This window comes from Crinia signifera, chromosome 3 (assembly GCF_055691185.1).
Source record: "Crinia signifera chromosome 3, ASM5569118v1, whole genome shotgun sequence".
NCBI lineage: Eukaryota > Metazoa > Chordata > Amphibia > Anura > Myobatrachidae > Crinia > Crinia signifera.
Window position 1 is genome coordinate 253,807,868 of NC_139219.1, and position 13,403 is coordinate 253,821,270.

A 13,403-nucleotide genomic window follows, 5' to 3' on the forward strand; every position below is an offset into this window, starting at 1 on the left:
GATTTCAACTGAACAAGTGGACTGAGGCCCACGTGTTAACATAGGTAAGTATGTGTGTGTGTGTGTGTGTGTGTGTGTGTGTGTGTGTGTATGTATGTATGTATGTTTATTAAAGTTATACTGTGTCAGCATGTGTTTTTGTTACATTTGTTCTTAAGTAGAACTACAAGTGCCAGCAGGACTTTTAATGTTCCATATCCTGGTACTTGTGGTTCTCCAAGTACAAGCATGCAGGGAGGCTTGTTGGAATTTTTAGTTCCACAGCCAAATACAATATATTTATTTAAATCTTAAAACAATTGCTACCAACCTGGTCCCAATGCACAGGGGTTCCGGAGATAGCATGGGCATCAGTCCTGGCCTTTGGGTGCCCTGTAGGGGGAGACCACTCTCCCAGGGACCCCGCCAGGGCTGACTAGTTGGGGGGTAATGTCATGGCCACGTGGACCTATATATATATAAGTGTCTCCCCTCTGTGGCATTATGTTACTGACTAGTGGAGACTGGCGCTTTCAGAAATATCAGGGACCCCTACATCTTTTGTCCCATGTGTTTTTGTAATAAGGCCAAGAGCCAAGTGCTGGTTCTTTAAATACAAGGGAACCGCTACTCAATGTTTTCCCTGTATTTTTGGAACCATCACCGGCTCAAAGTGCCCGTGGTTGGTTATACTTAGAAAGAGGCGCAACTCCATTGTTTTTTTTGTATTTTTTTGGTGTTGTTTATTTTTAACCCCTTCTATTAATGTAGTATACAGAAGCATTGCATGGATCTGAGTGATCTGTGCAGTTTTTTGCCAACTCGAATGGCGAAAGGTAGTCTATTTGCCCTTCATATTTTGAGCTGATTTATTGGCCAACTTTGCTTATACAAATGATAGTGAACTTTCATGTTGTCCAGGTGCCTATGGAAAGTCCTGCTAAGTATGGTCGATGGTCTATTGATTTGTATTTGTGTTTTCTATCATGATTTTAATCAATAAATAAGGAAAATTAGATGATTTTTCAGTTTAGTAAATTTACAATGTGCTATTCCTGGCTGAGAATGGGAGATTCGTACCCATTCAATCTAAATTCGTGCCCATTCGCTCTTAGTGCATTTTTTTGATAAGTCTTCACAATACAGTGCCCATTATACCAGGATTGTGCCAGCCTTGACTGGATTAAGGGTCTAATGCATGGGTCCTCAAACTGCGGCCCTCCAGATGTGGTGAAACTACAAATCCCAGCATGCCTTGCCACAGTTTTCCTATAAGGGAGTGTTAAAACTGTGGCAAGGCATGCTGGGAATTGTAGTTTCACAACATCTGGAGGGCCGCAGTTTGAGGACCCATGGTCTAATGGTTCTGGAGTTGAAAATATACAATGCGATGTACTGTAGGCATGTAGAACCCATTCACTATAAGCCTAGGTGTATCTCGTTAAATATATAAAGTATATGCTCCATCCGCCCCATTGTTCATCTGTCCCTGGTGCAAGCCAAAGCGCATCCCTTGTCTATCACAAATAACGGTCTCCACCACAGACTCATGGCCTCCATAGTGCCCCTCTGTATGCAAAACTGTGCTGAGCAAATCAGCATCAGTCATAACACAGTCCACTTCCCACCAGATAGAGCCTATACTAAAGTCTCATGCTTGTCTTGGGCAGCCATGACCCTTATGCCCACTGTCTGCAATTGAAATTTCTATGCCCACCTATCATTGCATGACCATCATAGATTCATACTGTACCTACTGTACATCATATAAAGATATGCTTGTGATATGTCGTATGTCCTCCTGAGACAGTTATGTTTCTCTTTGTATAGGTGATCAGTTTATATTTAATTAATTTCACTGTTATGCACATTCTGCAATCTCTCCTTCCCTTCCGTGCCTTATATTTTTCTAGTAACATTTACCTTATGCCACTCCCCTACCCTCACGATAGTAAGTGGTTTCTCCATGTTGGCAAATTTGAGATCTGATTGCCAGTGGTAAAGCCTGTGGGAAAACCCATCCCATTTCATCCAACATATTTCAGTTGCTACTAAATGGACAAATCACAGACGGTGTCGGTCAAGAAACCATCTTTGATTACTCCAATAAATAAACCACCGTTGCATTGTCACCAGCATGATCATTATTTTTCCGGTCTCATATTGGAAGTCTTGGAAGTAGACAACGTGCAATAGCCTTAAATATACTTCTTACCCCACTTACTTTTTCAACTTTCCCTTTTTCCACTTTTTCTAGCATCGTTTAAAATGAGAAATTATATTGCAACTTTCATTTATTTGAGATAATCATTTGATCCCACTAGGCATGTCTTTGTTGTAGTTGTTTTTCAGTTTATGGCAATATACTAGTTCACTATCTGTGCTTAGAGTAGTGTGTTGTACCTTCCATGTTTCAGTTCCGTTACTTTGTTTATGCTGAAAGACTTTAAATCTGTAGATCAATCAACATACTGATTCATTATTTGATCAGTGTGTGCGCTTTATAAGACCTTAACATTGGCACTTATCATAAGCTTTTAATTTGCAATGTTTCACAACATGGAAAATATATACAACCCAATCATTATGCTTTCATTTGACATTTATCTCTAACAGAATGTCTGTTATGAGCACAAAACATTTTTCCTTTAAAGTGCTGTTGCTATTGATGTTTAGAACTTTGCCAGGTCCAAAGTCCTGTTGTGTTTGTAAGAATCCTTTGGCATGTTGGTCCATTTGATATAGTATTCTGGCGCACCATTCAAGAATTATATACCCAGCAGGTTTCGAAATACAAATGATTCTGCTATATAGACAGCGGTTGGAGAACAAGTCAGTAAGTTTGGATTTGCCAAAGCAGAAAGTGTTTCCAGATATGTGTACTTTTCCAGTAAATTACTAAATTATTTATTATCAGTGTATGGGGAATACTGTATTTCAACAAAAATAGGCTTATATATCCCTCAGTTGTATATTAAAGTATGCTCAACAGGACTTTAAAAAGATTGCTACCACCGTATACTGGTTATATTATCATACAGGATATTATTTTATCAATGTACCGTTGTGTAAGGGGTAAATTTACTAAAGATTCTACAAATGAAAAGTGGTGATGTAACCCAGAACAACCAATCAGATTCTGTCTATCATTTCATATTGCATCCTACAAAATGATAGACACCATCTGATTGGTTGCTAAGAGGAACATTACCTTTTTTTCATTTTTAGAAGCTTTAGTAAATATAATCCCTTTTATTTTATTTTAATTCATTTTCTTTTCATTTATTTTTTCATATGTGCTGTGGTATTCCACTTGACCCCCGCCCACATATGTGAAGAACGCTATGGATAGACATGACTAGTAGCAATGGCAGCATAAATATTGATAAATATTAGGGGTGTTTTTTTCCATCTACATTTACAGAGCTGATGAGGTAGAACTGGATTGTCTAACATAAGCAAGGTTCAATTAGGGCTATATAGACCTAGTCGGAGCCATATACTCCTGTTTGGAGGCATATCATTGGCACCTAGCAGTTGCATCTTGAATATAGAATTGGTTACAGTAATATTTATTGTTTCCTGCCTTAGCAGAAAACAGGGGCAGGCTGGGGGGGGCAGGCTGCCATGTGCCCCCTGGGCCGCTGTATAAGTTACTGCTGCAGGGCAGCCTGTGATCCAGTGTATTGACTGTATCCAGTTACTGCTGCAGCAGCAGCCGTGGCTTTCAGTCAGAACATGGCCGCGTCCACAGTAACATGGCCACCAGCCTCCCTCACCGAGGACAAGTCCAGGGCCATAACTAGGGGAGGGCTGCCCGTTATAAATGAAGTTCCACCTCCAGTGACTGTCACTCACTGCGTCTGACGTCACGTGGGAGGAAGAGCTGGTGGTCGGAGGACGGAGGTTGAGGTGGCCGTGGCTCAGGAAAGGGCAGAGAGGTGGGCCAGTGCTCTGGACTTGCCCCCCAGGCTAAAAGTTGCCAGCCAGCCCCTGGCAGAAAACATCTATTTCCAATTACCGTGAGTGAAGATCAGATCACATTTCATTAGCACTGTGTTATGAACTCTACTGGCTAAATTACATGATAGGAAACATCATTGGGATTACAACATAAGTAAAATAATGCTAATGAAACACTAGGGGATATTTCTAGCACTTCCAGGGATTTTGTTACACCATGTTCCAGTTCTGTTCCCCTATTTGTACAGAAAAGCACAAGGCTACAGGTCTGATTGATTTATGTTTTATTTGCCTTGGGTGGTAGTGGAGGTACCACATGCACTAAACATGAGAAAGTAAATGTATAGGAATATTTCAACAAATGTAGAATTAAGCTCTAAAAGTACAAACGTGAAAGAGTAAATGTAGACATGTTACCTTTATTTCATGACATGCTTTGCTATAATTGGAAAGAGGTCTGTGTGGTTATCACCACAGGACTCTGAAGATCTGTAGTGTGATGTTAATAGCTGCATACATGCTGGCCAATGGCTGCAGAGGCCCTCTCCCTGAATAACAAATTCATTTTAGTGATACCACTGAGGGGCATAACTAGAACTTTGTGGGCCCTTTAGCAAAATCTTGAAATCGCATCCATTTAATAAAAGCAAAAAAACTTTGAGATGCTATGGCAGTGGTTCCCAAACCCTGCCCAGAGAATCTTGCAGTTGAAATTGGGAGTTTAATTTGTGCACCTGCACACCTTTGACTTTGTATGCAGTTCTACTGAAAGGTCTCCGCAGGGTCGCACCTCTCAATTGGTGTGCACCCCAGGACCCCACCCCTGTAAATCTTGCAGGGGTGCCTTGGGTTAATGGTTCAAGACTAATTCAAATTATTTATGGTCAATGTACTGTAAAAGGCAAAACCAATGCTTGCAGCCATCAATCATAGCATATGTGGACAAATACTATAGAAGCCTATTCTGTTCCTTACTATATAACTCACCAGTAGGATGACATATAAATCCAATTCACTTTATTTAATTTTTGTTTATGTATTTATCAATAATACACATTTGGCATAGAGGTGCCTTGAAAACATGTTGATGCTCTAGGGTGCCGTGATTCCAAAAAGTTTGGGAACCACTGCGTTGTGGGTAGGGAGGGTATAGTGAAACACTAGGCAGTAGGGAGGACATAGAGATGTGCAGGGTGGTAGGGAGGAAATAGAGAGACACATGGCCATGTGGAGGAGAAGAGAGATGTAGGGTGGTAGGGAGGGGATATACAGATGCAGAGCAGTAGGGAGGGTATAGACAGATGCAGGGTGGTAGGCAAGGGAAAGACAGAAGCAGGGCGGTAGGGAGGAGATAGAGAGATGCAGGGAAATAGGGAGGGGATATAGAGACTCTAGGCAGTAAAAAGGAGGTAGAGAGATGCAGGGGGCAAGAGGGAGGGGACAGAGATATACAGGTTGGTAGGGAGGGGATAGAGAGCTGCTGGGTGGTAGGGAGGGAATAGAGAGATGAAGGGCAGTAGGAAGGCAATAAGGCAGGAAGAGACAGAATTGCAGGCGGTAGGGAGCAGATAAGGCCATGAAGGGCAGTAGGAAGGAGATAGAGAGACCCAGGGCAGTAAGGAGAGGATAAAGAGACACTGGTCCAAATGTAGGGAACAGAGAACCACAGGGTGGTAGGGAGATTATATTAAAATGCTAGGCAATTGGGAAGGGATAGAGAGATGCCAGGCTGTAGAGAGGGTATAGTGAGCTGCAGTCTGGTAGGGATGGGATAAGGAGGCGGAGGGTGCTAGGGAATGGATGGACAGCCAATGCGGAAGCTCTATGAGGAGGAGGAGGAGGAGGAGGGGAGTGAAAAACCAAGTAAAGACAGTGGCAGAAGTAGTAACTGTGTGGAGGAGGGTGTTTACTCTGTGTGCATGTAGCAGAGCTTCACCATGAGCAGAGTAAAGATAATAGGGGAAGGGATCGCCAGTGGCTGGTGGGTGCAGGACTAGGGCGGGGACAGGGCTCCCATGGATTGCTTTTCTTTTGCTCTTCCTGTTGCGCAGGCACTGCTATAGTGCTATTTTTCAGCAGGAACTCAGTTCCTGAACCTCTGATTAAATATGACATCATCAGGGACTGGGTTGCAGAACCATTTCTGGACCAAAATGTACTTTCCATAAGATAAGTTTTATTTTAAAGTCACCTGTGAGTGCCTTTGTTTCTAAATACAATATATACATCTACTCTCTCTCCCTCTCTCTTTCTCTCTCTCTCCCTCTCTCTCTCTCTCTCTTTCTCACAATCTATCTATTTTATTTAATCAATCCATCCCCTGACCCGGAGTTCCTGGACCCATTTAAAAAAAAAAAAATAGTATTGGCCATAGTGCACTAATCGGTGTCACAACATTCTAGTATGTTTGGTGTTTACCTGGTTTTTTATTTGTCCTGCTAGTTCAGCTCTGCCTTGTTCTGCTCCATGCTGTCAATCAGTCTTGTGTTGTCTGACATGGTAAGACTCCACACCCTTGCCTCAGGTCACATCCATCCCCAAGCTGGTAGGCTTAGTTATCATAGTTCGTGACATTCAGTGTCTGACAGGGGGGTGTGTAGAGCAGTAGTTATTCTGACATAGAAGCATTTTACAGGTGGGATCAGTGGTGTGCTGTGGGCCTCCCCTGTGCTCTTGAGTGGTACAGTAGTACCAGCTGTTCTTCCCTCATAGCAGCCCTAGGTGCAGGGGAGCTGTGGGCCCTTCAGCCCGGACCCCATAGCACCTGTATCCCTTGCACCTATGGTATTTCTGCCACTGATGCTACTTCCTACCCTCAACATTAAAGCAACACAGTATACATCTACAATAACTTGCAGTATTTCTGGGCAGACAAAGACGGCAGCCCGGGGGGGGGGGGGGGGGGGGGCTAGTAGAACATAATACTGCAGTGACAAGCAGTATAGAAAGTAAATTAACTTTGGGGTGCTGGCGGAGGCTGCCCGGGGGGGGAGCGCTGTTGTAATGCCGGGGGAGCGAGGCGGCGGGCAGTGTTTGTTGTGCGGGGTGGGGGGGCTCACCTGCTCTGCTGCCCCCAGGTGGGGAACGGGAGCTATGGGAGCCCGCGCTGACGCCGCACACAAAGTACCACTGGAGGTGCTCCGCGCTTTTGCGCATGCGCAGTAGCCCTCCCGTGGCCATCTTGGATGTGGGCAAAGTGCCCAAACAGTCCAGGGTCAGCGCGGCCGGCCCGTTTTTATGGCGTTTTGGCCCGGTTTCCCGGTGGGCCAATCCACCCCTGGTAATCCCATATGACGAATGCATATTAGCAGTTTCCAAATCTAAAAAGTTGGGTACACACCTAGCAACCATGTTAAAAAGAAAGTGTACACTATACTGTAGTTCACATGTTTTATTTTCGGAGATCCCCCTTATACTAGTTTACAGATTCTCAACATATTGGCTGCATCATAACAGGATATGCCAAAACCATTGTATGTAGTTATTTTTCAAGCCACATATTAGTTTGTGGTTAAGACACAAACCAATCTTATAAACAATTTCAATCTGATTTCACATGAAATATCCTCTATCTCCATCAATATGTTCTTTGTCAAAAATCAAATCCACCCTCCCTGGTGGTTATACTTGTTTACTGTTTCAAGTCACTTATGTTATTCCTATTTTGTATCTGCCTGCAATTACAGTATATTTAAAAAAAAATCCTTTCTTCATGTCATACTGAGGTGGTTTCGCCATTTGTTTCCCTATGTTTTGCAATACTTTCAGCTTAAATTATTTTCATCAACTTTAAACATTATTTCCCATATGATTAAATTGGAATCAGTAGTTATCTGGTTGTTACGATCTAGTAATTTCCACAGTCCGGCAGGTGAGATACCTACCTGTCTGGATTATCTGGTGAGTGCTGCCATTTGGATTCCCCTGCTTCCGACATGTAGGCATCTGAGCTCCCCGCCTCTGTGTTCTGGCCCTCTCAGCAGCAAGAGGCCACTGGGCGCAGCCATGTTGTCTGATCACATGACTGGAATGCCCAATTGTCATACAGCATTGGCCAGCTGCCAATCAGGAGGCCTCAGGGGGTACATTACAGATTTCCTCAAAGGCTCAGATGGTATATGGTCATTAGGTCGACACTATTAAGGTCAACATACATTGGGTCGACCACTGCAGGTCGAGAGGCCTTAAGTTGACACCTGAAAATGGTCAACATGTCTAAGGTCAACAGGGCCAAAAGGTTGACACAATCATTAGGTCAACATTAGGAAGTTTGACTTTCACAAGGTCGACATGGGTTTTTCACTTTTTTTTTGAGCTGACATGTTCTGACAGGTGGAATTTCCTGCCCTACCATCCACTAGGGCACGGAGGGAGAATAGAATAGTGTGAGTGCAGTAAGCCATGCAAGAGAACATGGTGCACCAATAAGCTGTCCATGCCGACCATGTCGACATGTGGGACAAATTTTTTTGAAAAACTTTTGACTGTCAACCTTCCCAATGTTGACCTAATGTTTGTGTCGACCTTTTGACCCTAGCTAGTCTGAGCTCCCTCCTTGTATTTCAGAACCTGCTCCACTGGAATCCTGGCACAGGATTTTTAAACATTCACATTTGTCTGTCTTTTTCACATTCTTGTGTTTTTATATTTCGCAGTTTTATTAGAATTAATAAAAGTTATTTTTTATTTATATCGTATTCTACTTTGGTGCACCTCATATAGACAAATCTTGTTCTTTACCGTTTCATTATCCCAATACTTGTCCAGTGGTAGCACACCCCGAACAACTATTTGTAATTTTAGCATATAGTAATTCCTACTGGAGGGGACTCTATGTATGTATGTTCTCAAAATCTTTATCTACTAGTCTTGTGCAATTGAAGTCAAACAAGGGAAGCGTCCTCTCAGATGTGCCCATGCCCCCTCCGTGGTACAAGCATGGCAATTTCACATCATGGCCATGCCCATTATCTACAGACTCTCTCCTCCAATGTTGAGATGTATGTTATTTTTTACCAGAAAAGGTATTTTCCTTATGATATTCCTGGCAGAGTTCTGTTTTTTGCTGGATGCATTAATAACAAGGGAATCAAATGCTGGTGAGGGGTGCACATTACTGTAGATTGCTTAAATACTGGCAGCGGCACCCCATCTAGCATTCGTTATCTGGGCAGTCGAATGTCATCTTCACACAAAAATGCTCACTACTTTAGGGGGCAGATAACACTTTTGTATGAAACGGGGTTGCTGCACAGGCTTGTTTCACTTATATGGCTGGGCAAAAAATTGCTGGCAGTTGAATGTCCTCTAATATCCCTTTCACAACACACATATAACTCATATAACTCTGGGCAATGTGAAAGTAGCAAAAAGAAAAACCTGGGTCCAGCAACCCGGCATATTACCCCCCCCCCCCCCCCCCCCCCCAGTGATTCGCCGCTGCTTGGCCCAGCCCCAGTATGACATCAGCGAACCGGTTTATTGAGGGGAGTTTCACCTTGCAATTGCTGGGTAGCTCCTGGGAAGGACACGTGTCCGAATCCCGGGTGCGCCTCCAGAATTAAAGCGGTATAACTGTTTTTAACTTGTATGTTTAAAAGTTCAAATGTATTCAAATTATGTCTTTAAGATATAATAATATTGTAGTGGTCATGTCCAGTGATCATGTTTCGTATTTATAGTGTATGAGTACTGTCGCAAGTAGCCTAATAAATTATGCAGCCCAATGGAGAGTGTATCTTAAGTACTGTCTGTTTATAACTCATTCACATTTATTAGTTTTCTAATTTATACAGTATGATTGAATTATCTTGTTTTACATACTTCTAATGATTCGATTTGGTCTATTTTTCTATTCGATTTTGTTTATATAAGCATAATCAAATTGAATTTGATCAAAATCAAATGGACATCAGACGGTTTTTCAGGCGTATTCGATGCGGCCCCAGGGCATCAAAATTTAATAGAAAAATAAACTGTGCAGGCAAGATTATATAGTACAGATCTGTACTATATAGTCTGCAACTCTTTTACACTGCTATCGTGGAGTCCGTTCTATGTTCCTCTATTACAATCTGGTATGGAGGGGCCAATGAATCTGACAAACGAAGCCTGCAAAGAGTGGTGAGGACAGCAGAGAAGATTATTGGGACGGACCTCCCCCGTGTAAGGGAACAATACTTAAGTAGGGTCAAGAAGCAAGCTGGGAAGATCGTGGCAGACAAGCTCCACCCTGGCCATAACTTGTTTGATATTCTCCCATCAGGTAGATGCTTCAGGTCCATCCCTGCCAAGTCGTCAAGAACCGCAAAAAGCTTCTTCCCGACAGCTATTCAACTATTGAACAATGTACTCTAAGATATTGCTAATCTAAACACCTACCTGCTCTGTCTAACCTTGCAAATCATAACATGTGAATTGTCATTTGTATGCGCAACTGATGCAATGTATGTATGTATGTATGTATGTCATGTCATCCCTCTTGTACCATGCTTGTAGCTGCACTGTATCCACAAAAAAATCCTAGTATACGAGTGTATACATGGCCAATAAAGTGATTCTGATTCTGAAATTGAATGCTTACAATCCGATTCTATTCAATCCCTGATTCGATCCCGATCGAATCCAAGGAAATTGCACTGTGTGAACACCCCTTAATTTTATTATTTATTTATTAAGATATGTGTATTAAATATGTATCGGCAAAATTGCAAACACTCTTCATAATGTGTTTTTTGCCATAGTCTCTGCAAATATTCATTAAAAATGCTCCAAGTTCAGGCTATAACTTTACAGTTAGCTGGTTCATTTATGCTCAGGATGTGGTGCAACCAAACAGAAATTGTGGATGCAGGATCAACATACTATATTGAATATGGACTTTACAGTAATTTTACTAAACTAAAATATATACCATCTAACTGAAGCCTTGAATCCAGGAATGTTATACTGTACTTAGCTTATTACCAGTTGTGTACAGTATGTTGTAATAGATGTTAGCCAAGATTTTGAGTGAAATGACATAGAACAGCTTTCATTTTTTAAATTCCATAGCATTTAATGGCAGATGTGAACCACACTGGCCATCTATAGCCTTCCCATTTTTTAATTCCTATAAACAGACCGTTTCTGATCTTTAGTTTGAGGTTCTTTGTGGTTCCTACATGCCATTAGATTCTGTTTTTATCGGAGTGAAAGCTGTCCTGTCTAATTTCATTCAAACCTTTGGCAAATGTCTAGCACAACTTATCGTGATTGATGTTAGGCTCAGCGTGAAATGTCCCGGGCTGTGGCTCCTGGGACTTTTGTTAGGATATAAATAATTTCAAATCTTGGTATATATTTTATATTTATGTCCAAAAGTAATAATGCTTGTTTTGTATGCTTTGTTCTAGGATCTGGATCTTGTGCACATGCACTTGGAAGAAGTAAGGTTTTTTGATCTGTTTGGATTTAGCGAGGAAACGGGTTCGTGGCTGTGCTTTATGTGTAACAATCCTGAGAAGGCAACAGGTAATAAATAACTATTCAGCCTGTGAGGAGAAAGTTCATGCCAAAGCTATAGGGAAAATGAAGGAAGCATGCTTTCCATTGCTTATGACGACACTAGAAACCACACAGTGTACTGTGCTTTATAAAACCTGAGCTGTACACACTTGGGGATATTGCAATGAGCCCAGCAATACATTTCCTAGTATTGGTCTCGATTTCAGAGACTCTAAGGTGTACATTTACTAAAGCTTCTAAAAATTAAAATAGGTCATGTTGCCCATAGTAACCAATTACATTATGTCTATCATTTCTCTATTACATCCTAGAAGATGATAGACAGAATCGGATGGTTGCCATGAGCAATATCATTTTAGAAGCATAGTGAATTTACCCCTAAGAGTTTCTGTATCAGTTCATGGTGTCCTAGGAAATCAAGATGGCCGTTGTTTCCATATGGGAAGTTTCTTATTTAAAGTAATGTTAAAGTGTAATAAACTCATGGATATCAGATGAAACATGCCTCAAGCTCTGCATCCTATCAGATCTCTACACTGAGATATGGTAAAAAAAAAAAAACACCTTTCACAGTGTCAAGGAAACAGTATAATCACTGCTAATGTATACATAAGTTGGGTTTTAATACATCTGAATTCTTTAAGGAAGGGACTCAAGGGTGGAAATTTACTAAGATGGGAGATCTATTTCATATGGGATGTTGCTATAGGCAACCAATCAGAATCTACTACTTATTTATTTAGCACCTTCTAGAACATGGGTCTTCAAACTGTTGCCCTCCAGATGTTGTGAAACTACATGTTCCAACATGCGTTGCCACATTTTTTCCTATAAGAGCATGCCAAAACTGTCAGGGCATGCTGGGACATGTAGTTCAACAACATCTGGAGGGCCACAGTTTGAAGACCCATGTTCTAGAAGATAATAGATAGTATCTGTTTGGTTGTCCTTAGCAACATCCCATGTGAAAAAGAACTCCCATCTTAGAAAATTTTCCCAAGGAGTCAACCTTTGTTATTTCTCTAGAATAAATGTTAAATACTCATAGTTTGGTGAGAAAGGAGATATGTGGCAGGTTCAGACAGATAAGGATTTATGGATTTTGATGTGAAAACTCTGGTTACTAATATGTACATTTTCATATGACACCATCATTTTAGTTATCTCCAAATTTCTCGAGTGTCTGTGAACCAGCACAGCCTCATAACTTTGTTCAAAGGACCTTCCAGCAATTTTAGATTATCCATTGGAGTAACAACCCCCCCCCCCCCCAATACAAACAAATCAAGGGCAATGTTTCTCCATCCCACAATTACTACTTCTTCCTTGGACTCACCCTTTGTAGGGCTGCTCTTATCAAGCTGATGACTCTTCACTATCTCCTTAACATGATACAGGCACTACCCATTCTCCTCACTACAAAGGACATTCGGCTAATTAATGTGTTTTTTTAGGCATTTCTATGGCAGGGGGCATGGCTCGCATTAGCCTTAGGAAGTTGTATCAACTTAAATCTAAAGGGGAGATACATTTACCAAATATTCTAATTCATAATTACCTGATCAGATTCTTGTCCGATTGGTTCCAAGATCAAGATGTTTACGCTAATACATCACTTGAAGTTGAGTATGGCTCTAAAATTGTTCACATCCATGATCAGGAAGTTCCACTTTTTTTAAAACAAATTTTGGTACTTGTGTATTATCTGGGCGCCCGATTTTTTCATCGCATGCCTCTACTTAAGGCATGCGATGCGATGCGATTTTTCATTGTAAAGACCCGATTTTTAATTGTATAGTCACCCATGGGTGATTTCATACCCCCACTATCCAACTACGCATGGAGCATCTTATATATTGTGACGAGCGCAGCGAGCCACCGAGCCCGAAGCGTGGCGAGAGCAGCGTGCCCTGCGAGGGGACGCGGATTACTTTACATTTATTCTGCGTTCCCTC

The 13,403-nt window shown here is 41.7% G+C and overlaps 1 protein-coding gene across 4 annotated transcripts in view; it reads left to right on the plus strand.

Moving 5' to 3' along the window:
* The window catches only part of VEPH1 (ventricular zone expressed PH domain containing 1), a 337,859-nt gene that overhangs the window by 277,690 nt on the left and 46,766 nt on the right, over window positions 1–13,403 (plus strand). For all 4 annotated transcript variants that reach the window (XM_083177879.1, XM_083177881.1, XM_083177880.1 and 1 more), the window contains one exon: window positions 11,337–11,454. In XM_083177879.1, the coding sequence (XP_083034005.1) occupies window positions 11,337–11,454 (118 nt within the window). The remainder of the gene's footprint in view (window positions 1–11,336; window positions 11,455–13,403) is intronic.